The sequence below is a fragment of the Physella acuta genome, unplaced genomic scaffold (assembly GCF_028476545.2).
Source record: "Physella acuta isolate Inbredline_101_S28 unplaced genomic scaffold, ASM2847654v3 ptg000324l, whole genome shotgun sequence".
Taxonomy (NCBI): Eukaryota; Metazoa; Mollusca; class Gastropoda; family Physidae; genus Physella; species Physella acuta.
Window position 1 is genome coordinate 43,445 of NW_026731843.1, and position 23,019 is coordinate 66,463.

General features: G+C 37.2%; 1 protein-coding gene across 5 annotated transcripts; it reads left to right on the forward strand.

Annotated features, from left to right (window-relative positions):
* The first annotated feature begins 340 nt into the window (after positions 1 to 340).
* LOC131940647 (kidney mitochondrial carrier protein 1-like) lies at positions 341 to 22,572 on the forward strand. Of its 5 annotated transcripts, none has more exons than XM_059299356.1 (11): positions 341 to 663; positions 18,247 to 18,404; positions 18,631 to 18,778; positions 19,010 to 19,104; positions 19,795 to 19,880; positions 20,057 to 20,158; positions 20,322 to 20,446; positions 20,575 to 20,635; positions 20,914 to 21,024; positions 21,464 to 21,544; positions 21,928 to 22,572. In XM_059299356.1, the coding sequence occupies exons 1-11, from the start codon at positions 608 to 610 to the stop codon at positions 21,964 to 21,966; spliced, it is 1,062 nt and encodes a 353-aa protein (XP_059155339.1). In that variant the 5' UTR covers positions 341 to 607; the 3' UTR covers positions 21,967 to 22,572. The 5 variants fall into 5 exon arrangements, with proteins under 5 accessions (XP_059155339.1, XP_059155342.1, XP_059155341.1 ...); XM_059299359.1 differs by lacking the exon at positions 341 to 663 and adding an exon at positions 4,649 to 4,667; XM_059299358.1 differs by lacking the exon at positions 341 to 663 and adding an exon at positions 15,413 to 15,476.
* The last annotated feature ends 447 nt before the right edge of the window (positions 22,573 to 23,019 follow it).

Sequence of the window (23,019 nt, forward strand, 5' to 3'; positions counted from 1 at the left end):
CCCCTAGGATCGGCGCCCGGGGACATATGCACACACCCGCCCCCGTCGCTACGCCTTTGGCGGTGCTTGCTGAAGACTCAATTAATAACTCGCCCTATAAAGGTTGAGTAAGTCGAGTAGGGTTGTGCAAGGGTTAGAATTAGTTAAGATGCAGCGCAATGTGTGTGTGTGTGGGGGGGGGGGGGTATGCTGGATAAAGTGCCAAGGATGCAACAACAGTAAAGACAGGACTACATACATTACATACAATGCATCTTATTATGTTTTTAGTCTAGGGTCTGTAATAATCTGTATGTGATGTCTGATGTTCAACACTTGTTTTATGTTTCAGGGTAGGGCTATCTCCGTGTGATGACATTTCGATGTATGACGTCGGTTTATCTCATCACGTGACAGTACCACATGACATGGAGTGACCAGCCATTGATCAGCTGACCACAACAACTTGACCACCAACAGGACATTGGCCGGAGATAGCTAATTAATTAAAGGCGTGACGCAACTTTCTTATCAGCCTTGATATCAGCGCCAGGAGATGCGCTGCTGACGCGAATGACTTGAGTCAGTGTAAAAGTTGAATTCTCTGAGTTAAACTGTTAGAGGCGTCATGGAGATCGCGTCGCAGATAGCGGAAGAAGAGTCTCTGACTCACCCGGATGTACCGTGAGTATACCAGCACTAGTTGTATTAGGTATTGTGGGCTTAGTCGTGTTGGGTTTAGGGTTGGGTTGGGGTTTAGTTCGAGACGGTAGCCTATATATATATATATATATATATATATATATATATATATATATATATATATATATATATATATATATATATATATATATATATATATATATATATATATATATATATATATATATATATATGCTGTAAAATATGTTTGGGCTCGCCTCAGTCAGCAGTACATATCCTTTGACGTGCTGCTTTTGGGGGGCATCTTTTTGTATGTTTCAATTGTTTTGAATATGCTGTTTGTTTTGAAGTTTGGCCATAATAAATTCTTTTGTATGGTCCTATTTAAAGTAGGCCTACAACCCTAGTTTAATTCATCGCATTGGACGGCATTTAACTTTGTTGCATGGCCCCATTAACTATTATAATATGTCCTTCATTAAGATAATATAACCCTCGGCAAATTATGGCCCTGATTAACTCTATGATCCTTATAAACTTAGTGTACGATGCTCATCTCTCGCCTTGCTAATTGTTTCATGTAGGCCTTAACTCGCGACAAGAGCTTTAGTGGCCTCTCTCAGTGGCGTAGCGAGGTCGGGTGTCACCCGGTGCGGCACTTAATGGTGTCACCCCCCAGAGGCATAGCGACCCTTCCCAGGGACAAACTTTCAATTTGCGATTAGCACCCCCTCCAAACTTTCGATTTGCACCTCTTAAAACACTATTTAACACTCGTATTAATCACTTAATTAAGTGGAATTATCATTTTTCTCTCTATATTTTGCTATTTTTTTTTTCACTCCCCTCCCCGCTACGCCTCCGGCCTCTCTGTCCAGGGCTAGTCTCTCCAGGGCCTCTCTTTCCAGGGCTAGTCTCTCCAGCTGTCCCCGACTGTATCCAATCTTCTTGGTGTCTTCTTCCAGGTCACGTCTCCAGGTCTTTTTTGGTCTGCCTCTTTTCATTTTGCCCTGTGGATTCCAGGTGTGGGTCTGTCTTGTTATGCTTGATACAGGCTCCCGGAATATGTAGCCAATCCGTCTTTTTTTTTCTAGAGGATCTCTTCTTCAGCTGGAGATTGATTTGTCCATTGCCATAGTAATAAGTATGTCATTTCGGATGGTGTTAGACCAGCGAATTCAAAGCATCGTTCTGAAGCATGAGTTTATAAATGACCGCATGTATGCCTGTTAGGCAACAAGTCAAATGATCACTGACCCAACCATGCCCTAACAACAGGCACATTATGCTAAACAGGCTATTTAAAGCTGCCAGGGAGGGAACTGTGTAACTCCGAACCTTATAGGTAACAGTTGTGTGTTTCAGCAGTTTTAGCATCTGTGCACTGAGGGGGAAAAATGCTTATGCACGCAGAACACGGGGTTTCATATTGGGTTAACATTTTTAAAGTGAACTAACTCACCTGACCTACTGTGGGGTTGGGGGGGGGGGGGGTGTGTGTGGAAATTTACACGTAATCAATTTCACGCTGCACTGCGCATGTCCGTAAAATAGACTATGTAGAGCTGTGACGGATAAATCTAAAAATAAAATACTCTGATACAAGTTTAAAGCTTGAAGTGAACACGATTTTACGGTCACATAGAATAGTAGATAGCCAACACCATTTTTTAAATATTTAATTAAGAGGATAGTGCTAATTTTGAATAACAACTCTCCAAGCGTTTGCTACTGAACCCATTCATCTCAGCATTAATCAAATACACAGCACGCTTCGTTTCAGTTGATGATAGTTGGTATCCTATGACGATATGTGTAACACACGCAGTTCTAACCCTAACCAATTGGTGTGACTAAGCCAATGGTATCCTCACTAGGCAAATTGGTGTGTTGTTTTGATAAATGATATAAAATTCTGTTGGCCTTGTCTGATAAACCTAGAACAGCACCGGAACCAATGGGTTAAATGACGTCATAAGTCGTCATGTGGCTAAGAGACGGGTTAAAAGTTAAGTTACGCGGTATTAAAAACTGGAATGTTTATTTTGTAACGATTTTCATGAGTGCTATAACAACTATTTTCCGATAACCGAATCACGTCACAGCTCGATGTTTCAGTGTACCTGGATCGAATCACAATAAAGCAGGTATTCTATTTGTATACTCTGTGCTTGTTCAGTTATTACAGCTTTAGTTTTTGGAAACAAGGCCAATCTTCGCCCATATTTACAAAGTGAAAGGAGAATGGGGAGTGTGATTCTGATGACTGGAGTGAAGTAAATGTGACTTAGCATATAGCATAACATACATCATGTAAATAAAGATGCAAAAGCCGTTAATTACCGTTAGTTATTGTCGAAGTGGGAAGTCTGATTCTTGTGGTGTTTCTATGGGAATGGGAAAGTTAGTTGTTGTATCGTGATGTTATTTATAGACGGCTCTTCTAATAAACAAAAATGTTTAGTAGAACATAGACACAAGGGTGATGTGTGTTACGAGTAGCGTGTTGTTTGCCAAATCTGTGATGCGTGTTGTGGCGCATTATGTGGTGCGTGTTGTGGCGCATTATGTGGTGCGTGTTGTGGTGCATGTTGTGCGTGATGTAGCACATTAGGTGGTGCGTGTTGTGGTACATGGGATGGTGCGTGTTGTAGTACGTGTGATGGTGCATGTTGTGCTTAGTGTTGTGATAGTAGTATAGCGCGTCGTGTGGTGCGAAATGTGGCGCATTATGTGGTACGTGTTGTGGTGCTTTTGTGCGTGAAGTGGAGCTAGAATATCAACGTTAAACAAACAACTGCAATGTTAGTAATTTTATGATCAGAGCTAAATATAGATTTGTTTCCACCCCTCTTCCCTGCCCTCTATAAATATCAGTAATCCTGTTATACCGTGTGCTATAGCTCAGTTGCTATAATCCCAGATTTAGATAACAAAAATCGATCTTTTAGCTATTCAGGCTGTGTATTTCGAATTTGAGAAGCCCTACAATTTATGTTCTATCAATCTCAGTATATGATTGTCAAGGGACCGAACCAAGATCAGCTGAATTAGTACCTACCAGAAGGTGCGACTAAAATCGATAATGTCCAAAGCGCCACCTACAAATTGTGGGCTGTGACACGACCAGAGGTGTGTGTTCTAGATCATAAACAAGAGAGGCATAATTTAAGTTCAAGCTTGTAGTTCATTTTGACTAATTATTGATATTGACCCCAATAATATCTATACCAAGATGTATTTTTTCAATGTAGCCTAGTATAGGTTTTCTTTCTGACAATTTTCCCCCGATGGCGGGGGGTGCTATGGCACTTAAAACTTCCGGAGAGGCGCCATTGCCTGTATCTATTTTCTATATAGATTTAATATTTCTCTATTTTGTCCCAGGCGAGGCTGCACCCCCCCCCCCCCTCCCCCGATACATGTCTGTAAGAAATTCTGGCCTAGACAGAATTATGAATTATGAATGTAAAAAAAAATAAATTCCATGACAGAAATGCTTTTAAATTGTTTAAGAAGAAACTACAGATGTCTTATGTCAAATGAAAGCATAGGTTTTTCAGATGTCTTAGGTTTAATGATAACATACGTTTTTCAGATGTTTAATGAAAGCATACTTAAGCATAGCAGCTGTGTCAAATCTATTAATGTTTCGTGTGTGCACGGTACATTAAAGTTTGGGCTGAGTTGGCTAATCTTTTAATTGAAGATATACTTAGAAATGTATACCGTATAGAAATGTATCATACCTTACAATGATTCATCGCTCGGTGTTGACGTGAGATATCACCCTTTATTTTTTACCCTGCTGTTGGTTGTAAGGGGATTTGATCGTCTTAGTACAGATGTTGAAAGAAAAGCCTTTTTGTACGTGGTAACTTTTTTTTTTCGACAAATTAATTCTCGTTGGAATTTGTGCCAACGTAAGAGAAAACGTGGGGCCAGGTGTGGAGGTAAATGTCACGTGGTTTAGCGCGAGACTGGTGATAAGATTGCTGAAGGACAGGCTAGAATAAGGAAGTAAGGTGAGCTATTTCTGTTCTACATTTAACTTAATAAGTGGGTTTTTTTTTTTTCTGGCTACAAAAACATCCCTTGATCAGGTAAAATTTTACTTTCATTATTTTTCTTATCGTGTTCGGTAGTATGGTGAGATGGTGTTTGAAGCCTAACCGCGCTTGGTCTAGGTTTAATTATACTTTACTGTTGTGGGGGTATCAGGTTTGACTTCTGCTACGTGAGGAGTCTCAGAGGTGATTAAGAAAAGCGTGGGGATAGCAGCGTGATTAGACTAGTGTTAAAACTAACGTGGGGTTAGGGAAATGGTTAAAGTTTAGTTTAGTGCCTGAAATAGGTGTGCGTGTTAGCGGGCACAACACTCGGCAATGAAAATATGTTTTCTAATCTGAAGTTGGTTGAAGAAATAAACTGAATGATTTCTGGAAGTCACAAGCTGGTAAACAGAGTTTCTTCCAGGCATCTCTTCGGGGGGGCAAAGCCCCCCCGAAAATTTTTTACCGCCCCCCCGAACGAAATGAAATTTATATAATTTATATAGAAAATATATACTTTTAACAGTGTCCGCCCCCCCGAAGAAAGTCTACCGCCCCCCCCGAAAATTTCAAGTGCCCCCCCCGGAGAAAAACGTCTGGAAGAAACACTGCTGGTAAAGTCGCGAGATTTCATTATTTTAAAATCACCAGACTGTTTACGGTCTAATAATTCCGCCATTAGAGATCACACGTTTCATTTGAAAGTCGCTTAACCAGTCGGTCTAGTTGGACCTAGATAATCATTCAAGCTTAGCCGCGCTATATAGGGGTGGGGGACTAGTGACGTCACGTGACATTGTACGAGCTGACCCCATGACCCCACTGACTGCAACACCCTCCCTGACATTGACATTCAACGTGACAAATTATGTGTGTATGTGTGGGCGTGTGCGCCAGACTAAGTGTGTGCGTACTGTCCTGCCGGTGTTTCGATAAAGCAGTTCCCAAATATTCTGACAGACAGACCATTAAATACTGGGTTTATAATCCTGTTGACTATTTATCAATTCGCTGGACGATATACACGTCTGGGTTTTTTTTTAAGTTATCAACAACCGTAGACGATTAGTAGCATTGATCTCATGTACGTTGTATCTATGACTCTCTCGTGTATTAGCTGACATATTATGTATACCTATATCTGCTGACTACATCATCATCTATGACTCTCGCGTATATATCTGACATATTATGTCTATATCTGCTGACTACACTCGTGGTTAAACTATTCTACACTCTTGCCCATCACGTCTACACATGTATTCAAAAGTTAATTTCCCATTGCACGTTTCAAAAAATGTAATCCCACTCATTGTGTTGAAGTCACAGACTTTCAGATATAGGCCTAGTTGTTCCATTGTTATTTAAATCCAGGGCTATAGTGCCAACAAATCCGGATTGGGTTGGTTTTTTTTTTAAAGCTTCGACCGTCCTGCTTAAGTTTGAAATTATGTGTGACGTCTTCCCCCCCCCCCCCCCCCCCACACACATACACTTCCACACTACTATACTTTTCTGTGCAGTCTCAAAAGCTGACAAATTATAAAAATATGTATATATATATATATATATATATATATATATATATATATATATATATATATATATATATATATATATATATATATATATATATATATATATATATATATATATATATATGAATTTGTATATAAATACATACATATAGGGCCAATACAATATACTAGGCATGCTGCCCAGCTTCGCTTAGGCTTTCGAAAACATTGAGAATTTGAATGCTTAATTAATTCGACCGAGGGTCGGTCTACGACCTCAAGAGTTATGAAGAGGTTCCTCCGTGGACATTTTTTTTCGATTTATAGCTCATATAAGGTACCGGTCAGTCGAGGTCAGTTTTGACCCCCTCATCGTAGACTTTTCGGCCAACCGGCCCCCGTGCTCTGTCGCCCCAAGGCAAGATCCTGCCAAATTTGAAGCGCCTGCGGCGCCGGGAAGTGCCTTATCGGACACCCGACAATCTAGATCTAGATCTAGAATCCTAATTGAATTTTTTTTTTTTAAGTTTAGTCCGAGCAAAATTTAAAAAAAAATACATTAACCAAGTTGACTTGGTGGGTCTCGAACCCTCACCACCTGCGTGGCTTATAGTACACTAACATCTCCGCTATTTAGGCACCTTATAAAATACAGAGAATGAAAGACGTATTTTAAAATCTTAACTTACGCGAATATGCCTATTCTTTCAAATTAATTTTTTTATCCCAAATTAGCCAGTTCCAAACAAAGATTTTGTATAAATAAATGTTATGAGTTTAGGCCGGAAAAATTGTATTGTATACATTTCATAGTGTACGTAGATCTAAATCAAATTTGAATGAAATAGTTCATTTCTTTTTTATTCTAAACACGGCAGATGACGTCATTAGTAAGCAATAGTGTCGTCACAGTTTTATGCGTTCTTTTACACATCTATTAATGCTTTTCCGGTTGCATAAATAATACTGGTTGTCTACATTCGAATACGCCTTTATTTTATATTTTTCTTCTTTAAATAAAATTGTGGTTATACATTTAAAACATCTAACATATTATTTTCAACAAAAGTCCGTATAAAGTTCTCCATATATCGCTGCCGTTTCTGACGTGATGTCCGGCGAAAATTTTTTGCGGACAGAGAGAGAGAGAGAGAGAGATGTGCGAACGTGGCCCATTATAGATTTAGATTGAGTAAAATTGTACAGCTGTTCTACAGCTATTACATCACCTTTATCTACCTCTCCACCACTGGGATCACTGTGGTATTTATGGGCCTACGTACCCTTTGAACCCTTATTTTATTATGTTTTAACCGCCTGCTGCAATAAAAAAAAAGCTCCGATGTTTCCCAACAAGACTGGGTTGAAGGTTGTGTTACCCGTCAATTCCGCTAGACCTACACTAAAAATAGATTTCATTGAAATGTCATATGACGAGATTAAAAAAGGACAATGCTTGGTTTAAAAAAAAACACATTACGCTTTGTGGAATGAAAATGTGACACTAATTGCGTCAAATAACATTTCGAACTGAGGACTTAGTCGGGTGTTATAGCAAGGTTTTTTTCGTTTAGCTTGTGGGGTTACTTCTCTAACGAAACACCAATTACCAAATAATCTGTCAAATGTTTACAAATAGCGCTAGACACGTGACTCCCCATTAGAATGAAGGAAGGCAGCGAGAAGCATTGACCATGACGTCATTCTGACCAATCAGTTGTTTAATTTCCGCTTGCTGAAACTTATTTCCTAATTTCGAATGAAGTTTTTTGTTGTTTTTCAACCTTGACCTTGCTTGACACTTGTGCTGGTTAGTCAGTGCAAGTCTTTAAACGCCTTGTACTGTTCCCATAGTGGGGAATGGGGAGGTAGTGGAGTAAAAGCCAACCGTGAAGATCATTGACCCGGGGATTGGTTCACTCCAACTTGGTTCGCATGTGTGAAATGTTATTTTTTTTTTAGAAGAGAATGTTGAGAAAATATATTCCCATTTCGGAAGCCGCCTACATGCTATCTTCAAAAAAAAAATCTTTTAACCGCGTTTACACTTGCGACTTGTACACTATACATTTTTTGAGGGAAAAAAACCTCGCAAATTATTCACCCCCCCCCCCCCCCCCACGGAACATGAATAATTACTGAGACCCCCCCCCCCTATACGTGTATATACCTACATGTCGCAAGTGTAAACGCAGTGTTAGTCATATGCACTACCCACAAGTGGCATCACTAGGTCGGATGACACGCGGTACATTCATTCACCTCTCCCCACACAGACTGTAGACATTATGTTATATAACTCTAGGCAATTAGGTATCATCTCATCCTGGCTATACAGGCTTAAAAATGTAAACACGAGTGCGCGCTTAATAAGCTCATATTTTCCGATTAAAGTGGATATATTTTCGTTTTGGTGTCACCCCCTTGCTAGATTTCCATTTTCCGTCACTTTGAGTAGATGAACGTAGACAAGCACACCCAGCTGTATTGGTTACCCGGCTAAATTTAGAGCAAAAAAATGTAAACATTGTACTGTGATATACGTTTAAAAATATATAAACAAAAAGCCAATTTAATATTAAGAGCTTAATAGGCGTAAAACGAAAAGCGTTTTGAATAAAAGACTGACATTGGTCGAACAATGACCTCTAATTCAACTGCCATTAAGGGGATCTAACCAGTTCTAGGGCGATTAGTGCAGATTTCATAGCTACGTTTCCTAGCGCATTTAAAGCTCAGCTTTGTTTATAGCGCGCAGACATTTTTGTAATAGAGTCCTTTCATATGACGTCACGTCCGTTCGTGATACCTACGCCCGCCGCCACAGTGGTGTACACAAGACGTAAACACAATCAGCTGTTCGCCAGCGCTGGACGTGTTCACCAGCGCTGGACGCGTTCACTGTATGTAAAGAACCGCACCCGCGGAAAAGGAAAAATACGTTAAAAAACTTGAACTCTTAGGAATTGAAGATCCTTATACTGTTATTGACAGTTTCGTATAAATAAATATGTGGACAAAATTTCTAAATAAAAATACTGTTAGTAATACTGTTTGCGTTTAGAGTTAAAGTAGCCGAATCTGATCAAATGCAGTTCTCGATACTTTGTTTCATGTAAGGACAGTAAAATAATAAACTTCATTTTAATTATAAAAGATAACTATTAATAAAACAAATATGCTCGACCTTCACAAATACTAATAGTAAAAGACAAAGTCAAAAGTAATAGGCTAATAAGAATAATAAGATCTAATAGTAGGCCTAATACCTGGCTCCGCTGGGTAGACATAGAATCTAGAATCTACTTCTTTACTTAAATTTAATTACTTTAGATCTACATTCGATTCAAAATACACCCATAATAAATCAAAAGTAGTCATTATAGGCCTAATAAAGCATTTAATTGTCTCTAAGATCTAAAATCTCGCTCTATTATCTAATCATTTTTTTAGCAAACGAAATTTTCTGAAATTGAAATAGATTATATGACTAGACTTAGAACTAGAATCTGCTACTTAAATTAAATTGTAAAAACTTTATACAAGCATGTAGTTGATATTATTGTAGAAGAAGGCTTTAATAAATTACTAAGGCCTACCTACTTTGTTGTCTTTTTACAGCAATATGTATCTGATACTGGACTGAGTTTAATTAAATTCAAATTCATATCTAGTAATTGGTCTACTAAGTTTTTGTAGCCTAGTAGTACAATCTAGATCATACCAGCCAACAACAAATAACCACATTATTATTATTTGGTTAATGATTAGGCTAAATTTTTTTTTTAAATCCACTGTTTATAAAAGAAACAAATCAAGCTAGAAACATTATAAGTGAGATGGTTTAGAATAATAACAATGGACCCAGTCTACAATTGATACAATTGCAGGTCTACATAGGGCATACAGTCTAGTAGTTTACTGTAGGCACCTAGTGTGTAGCTAGTATACTAGTGTGTAGCTGTCCAGAGTTAAGATTCTTAATGCCTTAATGCTTTCCCCTGATAAGCCGTGTGTGCTATAAATGACATAACATGACACCGAGGTGAGAAGTGTTGAGGGGAGAGCAGTGGGACTTTCCCCTTTGTTCTCCCTGCTGGGCCCTGAGGGTCAAAATTATATAAGAAATACTATCTCTGTGGGGCTGGGTATCACGGAGGTGAGACATTTTCAGGGGAGGGCAGGGCAGACTCCTCTTTGGTTTTATTGTGGGCTAGATACAGGTGGGGGCAGCCATCATGAGGGTTGAACGTCAGTATTAATGTGTCTGATTACTTCCCTGCTGGATTATAAGGGTCTTAAATTGTATAACATGCTACCCAGATTGGTTATTACCCATGGATTATATTAGCCGTTGTAGTGTGGGTTTTGTAGGAGTTAAGTGGTCTCACGTTTGCTACAGTAGATAACCTCTAATATATTACTGCATTTGATCAGCTTCGTCTACTTAAACTCTAAACGCAAACGGTATTACTAACAGTATTTTTATTTAGAAATTTCGGCCACATATTTATATTATCCACGAAACTGTCAATAACTGTATAAGGATCTTCAATTCCTAAGAGTTCAAGTTTTTTAACATATTTTTCCTTTTCCGCGGGCGCGATTCTTTACATACGGTGAACACGTCCAGCGCTGGTGAACACGTCCAGCGCTGGCGAACAGCTGATTGTGTTTACGTCTGATGTACACCACTGTGGCGGCGGGCGTAGGTATCACGTGATTTAGGTCACGTGTTTGCAAGGACTCTATCACTATCGTAAGTATTTTTTCAACCAATATACTAATATATTTATTTTACCATTAATATCAACAAAACATACAAGTCTCTAGGTCTAACAACTTTTCAAAATGTGAATATTTCAGTCCTAAATTATTGTTTTATTATACCTGTATGGTGTGATCAAACGCTTCTAAAGCTGAAATAATGTTTCTATCGACCGCTGAGCTGCTGCTGATTCTGATATGTATCACAGTTTAAAATACCCGTAACTCAATATGTTCTTTATTCTAGTCACTAAGCACTGCAATAGTACCCAAGCTTGATTGGCTCAGCGTTAAAAAAAAAAAAAGCGGAGTTTAAATGGTTTTACCATTCTCATTTTTTTCTAAAGCTAACATCACATTGTTTTTGTTTTGTTATCTTGATTGTACTTTTTTCCCCCTTGGCCTTGATTTTCCTTTTAAAAAACCGTCGCGTCAGTCAGTTAAAACTCAACCCGTCCCATGAGCCGCGAAATGCGGCTTGAGCCAGCTTCATCGTAGGCCCACGAGCCGCAAGTTGCGGCTCGACACCCGTAGTGTTTGTTTCACTAACAAGTCATTTTAACATGTAAAAAAAAAAACCTACATTCTTTAACATAACTCACAATAATTTTCAGTTATTACTATAGAAAATTCATTTCTGTTCATTTTGATGTATAATACATAAATCTAGTTAGAAAAGCATAGGCTCTATAGGAGCTATAATTGTTTAAGTAGGTGAGGGCTGTGTAAAAAATGGGTCACGAAAATAATGAGGTCAGGAGGTAAAAACCCCCTCTGGTATAGAAAGAGAGAATGACCATCACAGTGGCTATCAGTCCCTTTCTGAATGGTTCCCATTAGTGCTGTGTTTATACCCTAGACTAGTTGGCAGATTGGGATCATTGTCCGTCTGTTTAGTTGTGGTAGGTGGCGTTGTGTTTTTGGTGGGTTAATAATGGACGCCCTGAGTACAGATTCCATAACCTCTGGTACTTTACACACACTGTGTTACAATATTTCTTGTAAGTGATCTGTCTTTTTAACAATATTTTATGTAAGTGATATGAAAGGGATCCGTTGTTGTTTTTTTTTTGTTGTAATAATACTTCATGCACTTGCTTAATATTTTCCATTGTTACAATACAATAGTTGGGTGTAACTCTTGAAACTTTATTAATCTTTCAATGTCGGCTATTTTCTTATAAACAAATTACATAACTACGTTATTTGTTTTCGAGACCCTTTACTAACCAATAGCACACTTGTGAAATGGAATAGTGAGGGGGGGGGGGGATCTTGCTTAATGGGCCACTCGTGAAATGAAATAATGGGTCTGGCTTAGTTGGAGACTTGTGTCACGTAATAAGTTAGTTCCCTTTATATCAAGAGATTCAAAGTCAATGGACATGAGACTCAACAAATACTAGTGACGCTGTTACAGGATGTTGTTTGTTATATCTTTACTTTATTACAACTGCTGACAACAGATTGACTTGGAGATGAGACTTGTCTTTTTTTCTTCACTTGATAGATGCACAACATTGGAAAAATGTACTGTGTACATACACGCTTGGGTCGACACTAGGGCGAGAGGCCGGACTAAACGGGGGCGAGAGGCCTGGCGCAACACATTTTCTTAAGGCATTATATGTGCACATATTGTTTGACTGGGTGATAATTTTATATAGGATTATTGGAGGTCTGTACTCAGTTCACACGGGATAATTAAATGATTGAATATGAGAGTGTGTCCACGGCGCCATGGTGTACTCATTTACTGATCATCAATAGCGATGATGAAAGGACGATAACATTAAGAGAAGGAAGATGATGATGAGGTAGAGAAAGAAGAGGTAGTGCATCTCCTCCTGGAGGAACTTGTAAACAGAGAGGTACCCGGGGGTATGAGGCTCCAGGATGGGTCGTGGGTTCATCACAGAGAGGTACCCGGGTTGTGTGGCTCATGTAAACAGAGAGGTGTCAGGGTTGTGTGGCTCATGTAAACAGAGAGGTACCCGGGGTATGAGGCTCATGTAAACAGAGAGGTACCCGGGGTTTTGTGGGTCCAGGATGGGTCGTGGGTTCATGTAAACAGAGAGGTACCCGCGTTGTGTGGCTCATGTAAACAGAGAGGTACCCGGGTTTTGTGGCTCATGTAAACAGAGCGGAACCCGGGTTGTGTGGCTCCAGGATGGGTCGTAAGCTCTTGTAATGACAGGTTTCAGTATCTATTTAGCTTGAGTAAAGGCGGGGGAAAACTTTGCTTCATCCTACGTTCGAAAGGCGCTGCTCAGTCTTCGAATACCAGGTTTCAGTGTCCAGTTACATTGTGGTTTAACAATGGACGCCCTCAGTGCAGATTCCATATCTGTCTTCTAATGCCACGTGGAATACGGTGCCTTGTGTCGTGGAAGATTTTCCTATGTCAGTGAAATTTTTCGTTAAGATGTGAAATCATTATGTTGTCAGCATGTGTCTGGATGACGTGTGGAGCACATCGAACTGCGGGGCAAAGGGAAACATGTATTAGTTTGAAATAGGACTCTTATAGAAGAATGATGGCGAATGCAGGGGAGGTGTGCTGGGACTTCCGACCCTCCGTTCCGACAACGGGGCATTTACACATTCTAAGGTGTTAGTTACAATCCAAAACCATTCTTTTAGAAGTGTTGAACGCTGAAAAAAATATTTTGAGTTTTCAACATCGTAATCTCGTTTTTTTTTTTAAAAAGGCCTACTGAAACAATCGCAATGCATCTTTTGGTTGACCGGGCATTCCAATAGTTTTAATTATAATTTTCAATAGATATCTAATTATGTTAGTTTTGAAATAACTTGTACGCAATTTATCTCGATTTATTTATTTATTTATTTATTATTATTATTATTGTTACGTACATTAATAATATATCGACACGAGTGATTGCATATTTAAGTTACAGAATTCTAAGTTAATGCAATATTCTGAAAAAGTAGGCCTGAAATTATCGATTTGATGCCAGTGTAATGTTGATTTTAATTTAAAAATAACATTAATATTTCTGAACCTACCGACCAGCTTACATGTGACGCATTTTATATTGAGTTTCAAACAAAGTTGATGCAACAGGGCTTATGTAACAGTAGATGTAGGCTTATATTGTTAGTTATCAACAAATGGTTTAAGTAGGAATTAAACAGGGTTATTTTAAGTCGGCTCCATTTTTGTTGTTATTAAATGTTTGACATTTAGATAAAGCACCGTTCTGATTCTCACTAGATCTACATAGACTAAAACTTAATGGGAAAATTCCATTGTGGTGTGTAGCGATATAGATATGGCTCATAATATGTTCCACGAGTGCACATACACAAATGTGAAATCTCTACATCAGTAGCGTAGCGAGGGGGGGGGGGCATGTCCCCGGGCGCCGACCTCAGGGGGCGCCAAAATGGGTTGGAAATATAAATTGAAAGGTTGAGGGAGGTGCTAATCGAAAGTTTGAGGGGGGGGGGGGTGAAAAGGGAAAGTTTGAGGGGGAGGGGGTGCAAATCGAAATCTTGAGACGGGGGGGGGGGTGCAAATCGAAATCTTGAAGGGGGGGGGGTGCAAATCGAAAAGTTTGTCACCGGGAAGGGTCGCTACGCCTCTGCTCTACCTTGTTTAAATTTAAGAACTAGTAGCCCTTTAGACCAGATTTTTTTAAAAATCTGAACTCAAACGGTAAATAACTGTTAAACGGGTGGGGGGGGGGTGCTAATTCGAAGAGGTGTCTGAAAGAAAATATTTATTTCCTATTTGTGTTTAAAAAAATAAACGTTAAGCCAGTGTGGCCTTTTATCCATTCGCTTGTAGACCAATATAACGTAGCTTTTGCCTCTCCTCTCCCCTTTCATAAGTATGTTTGAAAGAGTGATTTGTAAGCAGCGAGATGCGTTTAAGTAAGCTTACATAATTAATCATGCCGATGCGGTGCAAGCATCCTAAGCATGATCTGTCAGTGCATTTGTACCTAGTATATCACTCATATTATATAGGCCTATATATATAGATCTAGATCTATATCTAGATCTAGATTTCTATATATAAAATTTTTTTTACAGCCAATAACTTTTCGTATTTCAAGGGAACCTCCTTAGGATCCTAATGACGTATGCACTAAATGACACGGTTTGGTTGGCGATTACATAAGTTACATGGGTAACTTTGTTTACTGTAATTGTTGTGCTAAAAATCTCTAACAATTTATTTTTATATAGATCTAGCATTGCTGATCTGGCGATAAATGTTACATTTTTTTAGTATTTTAATGATATTGTATTTAGTATTTAAATTTCCGCCCACTTTAGGCTACCGCTGTAGCGATATCAGCCAATCAATAACCTTAGAATATGTAAACGTCATATTCGTGCAAATTTAGCAGCCAATGAGACTTTACGATTCGATCACGCTGTCGCCACATGGTAACAAAATCCGGGAAATGCTGTTGTGCATCCATTGAACTTCACCTAGATCTCTACATTAAAGTTAAAATAAGCGGTATGTTGTGGAGTGTGGACAAGCCTTATCTTTAAGATACAGATTAGATCTGCATAGCAAATGGAATATCATTCTTGTAAGATGCCTGGGGTTAAGTATTAGATCTAGATCTAGATATATAGATCTATGCTTGTATTCGCTGGATGAAGTAATTTTATTCGTGAAAGAGTGAAAGACGATTTTTAAAAAATGTGTCGAATAAGAACACACCTTGCTACTTTACTCTTCAATCAAGTCAACATGAATGATGATGAAATAGAAAATCTAGATCACTAGATCTAGAGTCTAGAGATTTAGATTTATTTTGGGGGTTAGATTTCTTCTAGTACATTGTTATGATTAGATCTAGAATCTAGATTTAGGCCTATACTTTATTATAGTTAGATCTAGATCTAGTGAAACTACGTTTTTTTAAGGTTGTTCTTGACAGTAGGCTAGAAATAGAATAAAAAGAACGAGCCGGCCCGCGGCATAACATACGCCGCTATTTAGTTGTTTCTAATTTTCAATAATTCATAATTTGTGAATTCGACAGTACCAACGCTGACACTGAAAATATTTCTTTAAAACACTATAAGTAGCTCGTTAAGGACCATAACCCCCCCCTTCCTTCCCCCCCCTCTTCCCCCCCCCCCCCCATACGTTTAAAATCGTTGGCTCTGCTTGTAAACATTTAGAGTGAACACAGCTCACTAAAGCCATGTAGGGGTGGGGAGGTAGGGAGAGCGTTTGCAGCTTGTTTTCTAACGGCTCGAAGAAGAGAATTATATATATAGATATTTTTTTTTATCTAAAGTTAGCTATGAATGAGATTCTTATGTTATTCTATGGGATGGATTGATTGACTGGACCTATTATTCTATTAGTATTATTTAATTCTAGAGATTTACTAGTGTTACTGGGATCCATTGAATCAATGATGAAACAAACTAGATCTATTAGCCTATAAGACTACAATAAAAGTAGAAATATAATAGTGCGCAAGCCCCCAACAAATTTTTTTAGACATTAACTACCAAAATACTACCAAATACCAAATCTACTAAAAATGCACAGTAGTTGTAGGTAGGCAGTGTTAGTGGCAAGTTAAAGCACTTCTTAGCCTAGATTTTACTTAGATTTCTAGGCCTACTCACAATAACTAATTAATCAGGATGATTCTAGGCCAAGTCCTAGTCTAATCTAAATATAATTAACGAGCCGACATGCGGCGTATCATACGCTGCTATTTAGTTGTTTTATTTTCTACTTTTCAGTAATTCATAATTTGTGAATTCGACAGTTCCAATGCTGCCACTTAATATATTTGCTTTAAAGCATTATCAGTAGCTCGTTAAGGACGATAACCCCCCTCCTTTCCCCTACCCCCCCCCCCCCCCCGTGAAATTAGCCTCCGCTTAGTTACCTCCCGAAGTTTAAAATCGCTTCAGACTAAATTATCTGCCCATAATAGCCGTCACTAAGCCAGGTTGTAAACCAGTGAACCACAGCTCACCAGACCATGTAGGGGTTGGGGTGGTAAGGAGTGCGCTTACAGCTTGGTGTTTTCTATTGTCTCCAAGAAGAGAATTATATATATAGATACTTATGACTGACTAGCATTGAGTTACTATAGGTTACTATTTGTAGTTAGTATTGCTATTATTAGGCCTCATAATTTTATTAATTAGAAGACCTTTTAAGAAGACCCCTATTACTTAGACTAACCTCCTAATTAATTAGGCTTCTACTTTGTCGTTAATTAATTTGATAATAATTAGTCTATTCCTATAGGCCTACATAAAAAAGTATATAAAATGCTAATGCATAGTTATAGTTAGTTGGATCTACTAATTTAGTTTATTCTGTCAGTAGTAAGGCATTGTGTCCAGGGCATAAAGATATATAATAAATAATTTATGCCTAGACTAATTTAATAATTATTTGGTTCTATGGTCTACCACCAATCTAATTAATCAGATCCATAAAATATTTTTTTTTTAAATTAAGCATTTGACCTAGGTTAATTAACGTGAAAGCTATTGAATCTTTAATTGTTGAGCTGCATAGATTTAGGTCTATTCTGTGCAGGCCTAGTTAAATTTGATTGATTTTTACTCACCACCAACTCAGCTGCATATATCCGAACAGCTGGTACATTCCAGTTAATCCAGTTCAAACATGGAAATATGACTAATGCAACTTGATAACAATTATCTCTGATAACAATACCTAGCACTTAGGTGGGGAAGGGCCCTTGTTGCTCTAGAGACAAAACAGGAAAGTACCATTAGGTGGTATTAGAGTTTAATTATTTTAGAAGCTGAAAGTTTATAGCAATTTGTTTAACATTTTCTAGTGTCATACTTTTCTAATTAGATTTTTTTTTTTTGGGAGAAATCAGCATAGTGTTGTGGTGTATTTTTTTTTAGTATTGGAACAGGCTGATAATAAACAGCTAAATAATGGATGAATGTCATTTAATGAATTCAATGCAGCTTTCTGCTAAGACACAGAAAAGTACTTCTGTGAAAGGGCAAAATGTCATTATTTTTTGGGAATAGCTGTAAAGGGTTATGGTAGAGACTATAGCAAAAGTTCTTGGATACAGCTTAACTTCAAACTAGTTAACAAATAGTTTTAGTACCTTTGTTGACTATGCCTTCAAACTCTAAGCTCGATTTAGAATCACCTGGCCAATATTCAATTGTTTTATTGACTGTAAGATAGTTCAAACAGTCTCTGTTGCACCAGTTCTTGTATTTTCAATTTTTATTTCCTCCTCCTATAGACATGAGGCCATAAGTGTGACTCCTCAAGTTCCCCTAACACAGAATATAGAAGAACAAACTGCCCAGTCCACCTCTAAGACTCAAACAGTTGCTCGTGGAATGAATGACTGGAGGCCTTTCATTTATGGCGGCCTGGCTTCCATAACAGCAGAGTGTGGTAATACAGCCAGTTCTCTTTTATTCTCTACTTAATTTTTTAAAATACGTTTATGTTTTGGATATTAGGCCTATTTTTTAGTAATTGTTATGATTTCAAAATCATTATTTAATTGTTGCAGTTTTATTTTGATAAATGTTATTGTTCAACTAAACGAAAAAAATGTGTGTATTTAGCTCATAAAAAAAGATTGTTATTTAACATGCGGTTTTACTTTATTATTCAGGAACTTTCCCCATAGACACAACAAAAACACGTCTACAAGTACAAGGTCAAGTCTTGGATGCATCACTTCGTGACATTAAATATCGTGGCATGTTCCATGCTTTTGCTCGCATTTTCAAAGAGGAAGGAATACATGCTTTATACTCTGGGTAAGTTTATTAACAAATAGAATAACTGAGCATTACATTTAAACACTTGTTATTGAATATACTTTCATCTCTATATCTGTGTACAAAATCCAACACTATTCTCATCTACTATTATCTGGGTTTTTTCAATACTTGTATTTTTATTGATAATCTCTAAACACTCAATATTAGAATAAAATTGTTAAATTTTTCAACATGTTATTAAACTTTACATAATTCAATTTTTTAAAGGCTGGCACCTGCCTTGTTGAGACAAGCAACATACGGCACCATAAAGATTGGAGTTTATCATTCACTGAAGAAAATGATTGTGACTGATCCTGCTGGTATGTATGTCAAATTTGTGAGCCAGGGAAACAATGGTGGATGTTACACATGGAACATGGAGTAGCGTATGCTACATATAGAGCATGAAATAGTGTATGCTATAAATGGAACATGAAGTAGCATATTCTAAAAATGGAACGTAAGGTAGCATATGCTACACACAGAACATGAAGTAGCGTATACTGAAAATGGAACATGAAGTAGTGTATGCTACATATGGAACACGAAGTAGCGTATACGACTAATGAAGCATGAAGTAGCATGTGCTACAAGTGGAACATGAAGTAGTGTATGCTACAAATGGAACATAAAGTAGTGTTTGCTGCAAATGGAACATAAGAAGTATATGCTATACATAGGTAATCTTTTAGTGTATGCTTTGCTTGGAACATCTTGCAGTATATGCTACCCATTGATCATCTTGTAATGTATGCTATGGATGGAACATCTTGTTGTGTATGCTGCTCATGAAATATTTTGTAGTGCCTTTTACACCAAAACGTTACCATTTCCTTGATAGGATTACAGATAGTTTAGTTGTGTACTATTTAGTTACTTTCAAAAATATTTTTAAGCTACTTTTTGTTAGCATTTTCTTATCACTTCATGTGTCCTTGACCTCCTGTCTTATTAAAATAGACTTGTCAATATTTACCGTAACCTAATAATTAATGACTTATTTTTCCTAGATGAAACACTGGCTGTGAATGTTTTGTGTGGTGTTATAGCTGGCAGTGTCTCAAGTTCTATAGCAAACCCTACAGATGTATTGAAGGTAGGCAATCTTACATTTTTAATTGTAATTTTTATTATTACTGTGAATAAGTTGTTGACTGCAAGGCTATGTGTGTTTCATAAACAGAAACACATTTTAGAATTGTTTATCTGATATGAGTGACTACTTTTGCCAACTAAATTGTTTCATAATAGATGTGATTTTTGTTTTTCTAGGTTCGAATGCAAGCTAAGGGATCTAATTCAACTGGTTATGATAACATTGTGTGTTCATTTATTAATATATACAAACAAGAAGGCTTAGCAGGATTATGGCGGGTAAATTTTAAAATTCACTTTTATATTGTGTTCTTTTTATCACAAAATATTCAGCCATGATCATAACAGTTTGACATTTTACCAGTTTTCATCCCCCATCTGTACATATGTTATGCTATAAACCCAGCACCAAATGAACAAACAATTCTACATGTCCCATCAGGGTGTTGGTCCAACAGCACAGAGAGCTGCCATTGTTGCTGGGGTTGAGCTGCCCGTTTACGATGTGGTCAAGAAGCACATCATTCTCTCTGGGTACTTTGGTGACACAAAGGAGACACATTTCATGTAAGTCTTCAAACTGTAGACACCATGGTGAATCAAAGGAAACATTATTTCTTAAATCTAGGTTTTCCTTTTTCCCCCCGAAGTTTGTTAGTGACTCTTTGTAAAACAACACAATTTTATTTTGTCAGTGCAAGCTTTTCTGCTGGTTTTGCTGGAGCTTTAGCTTCAAACCCTATTGATGTATGCAAGGTAGGAAAACGTAACTCAATTATATTATATTTTAAAATATTTTTTCAATGAAATATTATCTCCCTTGAGTTGTGGCAATATTTTAAAAATCTATACCATTTGTGTAAATTGGTAAGTTGACAGATTTTTATTTTTAATACTGTTATAAATACATTATGTGCTTAAGCTTAATGCACTATGTTTTCAATATTGTGTGTTTAATACAGTATGTGTTAAATACCATATGTGTTTAAACCTCCCTCCATTATACTGACTAAAAATGTTGTCTTTATTCCCAGACTCGCATGATGAACCAAAAAGTGAACATAGTGACCACAGCACCAGCTGGGGCTGTCTCCACATCACTTCCTCCAGCTATTTACACCTCAACTATGGACTGTCTTGTTCGGGTATGTCCAATTTCAAGCACATATATAAGATTACATACAGCATTGACATTTGCAGACATACCACTCATAAGCCTTTGGGTGAAAAATGTTCAGCAAAAGTACCAAAAAGAATTGTCTCATGTGTAAGTTTGTTCTGCTAAATAGGATAAAAATAAGTGATAGTCATATCTTTTATTAGAATAAGTAGGAAGTACAAAACAACAATTATTCTAATGACATGCTGCATGGCCTACTAATTGTTTTAGTATGAGTCATGTGCCCTCCTAAAATTCTAGGAGCCCCTAGACACCTCATGAAATTTTTAACTCTTTAAGCCCGTAATTATTTTCACGTTTTACTGGAATTATTTTGTTTTTCACTCAATTTTTTTCAGTACTCTGCTGCTAAGCCACTCATATCTTTTTACCTGCTGATTTAAAACCCACTTTAATGATTTCAGACTGTCAAAACTGAGGGGATTACAGCACTGTATAAAGGTTTCATTCCAAACTGGCTGAGATTAGGACCTTGGAACATTATAGTATCCTTTGTTCAATTTTATTTTCTTATGATGTTCTTATTTACATTGCTAGTCCAGTAATTTCTGTTTGATATTTATTAAATATTTATTTCTTAATATTTGACTAGTGTTGACAATTTCCATTTAATTTTTTAACGATTTAACCCCAAACCATTAATTCTTAATAAAACTTTGAAATTATTCTATTAGCATAGAAAATAAAATTTCATGGTTGTAAATCTTTTCTACTGCTAATAGGGACATTTAAAAAATGAATTAAATGCAAGTGCATCTTAAAAATATTCCATCCAGCCCTCACTACATCAACATGATGGTTAGTTGTTGTGTTACATATAACATTGTTACAAGTGTTGTATTTACATTTTCCTTACTACATGCTTTAGTTCTTCATGACCTACGAACAGCTGAAACACCTCTACTGAGGAAATAGGATGGTGTGAGAAGTCTCGTTTGTGATCTGGCAGTCTCTGAATCTAACGCAGGATCACCATGATGAATGATTTATTGTGATGTCACCATTATGTTGTCACCATCAATGTGATGGTTGATGTCACAGTGTCACCATCTTCATGGTTTAAGTATTAAGAACAGAACTTGAATCTTTTGACTGTAAGTTTAAGAAATGGCTGGAGAAAGAAATGGCTGAAGCTAACAAGAAAGCTAGAGATGACAAGTTTCGAATCTGAGACTAGGTATGGAGGTAATTATGATGGATGCATAATAGATGATTTAGCTGGGTCTTACATCTTGGTTGTGTCAGAGCATAGTAAAAATGTGGGGAAAAAGAACAGAGACTAACGCTGCCCTGTGAAATAGATTATGTTGACACTAAGTTTGGATGAGCAAAGAATAAGTTTTGTTTTTGTCTTTCATGCAATGTACTTTATTCTATTTTACACACATTCTTTTAGAAATGTCGTCAAGAAAATATTGTATTTTTAAAAAATGTGATTGACTACCCCAACAAGAGTTAAGATGATGTGTTTAAAACATTGTACGATTGAATGGCTGACTTGTTATAAGATGTGTTAAAAATGCTGTATGATTAAATGGTGATGCAGAGTTTCTGTTTAAATTACTGTATGATTGAAAGACCATTGTATATGATGAATATGTTGTGTGAGTGAATGGTAGACCATTTTACGGTGTACAGCAATCAAGAACTGATGATCAGAGTTGTTATTTTACGCCAACAAAAATTTGTTTCCCCTGTTTCAGATGTTTTAATATTTTTAAAATATAAGAATATTTCTCAATGTGCTAGACATTTAAAACTTACCTACTGACTTCAATGTTTTATTCATTCAACTTGCGCAAATTTGTTTTCTTCATTCACATTTTAGTTTCTGCTTTGATCTTCTGAACAGACTTAATAGATATGTTAAAGATATTTTTCTTTCTATATTAAATGCCATTTAAGCTGTGTATTATCGCACAAAGTTAAACATGCATTTATCTTGCCAAAAAAAAGTATA

Bases quoted from the DNA above. Each gene is read 5' to 3' on its own strand.
- LOC131940647 (XM_059299356.1), top strand. From the start codon at position 608: ATGGAGATCGCGTCGCAGATAGCGGAAGAAGAGTCTCTGACTCACCCG. The intron at 19,105-19,794 runs GTATGTATGTCA...TATTTTTCCTAG, and splicing joins GATTGTGACTGATCCTGCTG to ATGAAACACTGGCTGTGAAT. The intron at 21,545-21,927 runs GTATCCTTTGTT...TACATGCTTTAG, and splicing joins TAGGACCTTGGAACATTATA to TTCTTCATGACCTACGAACA.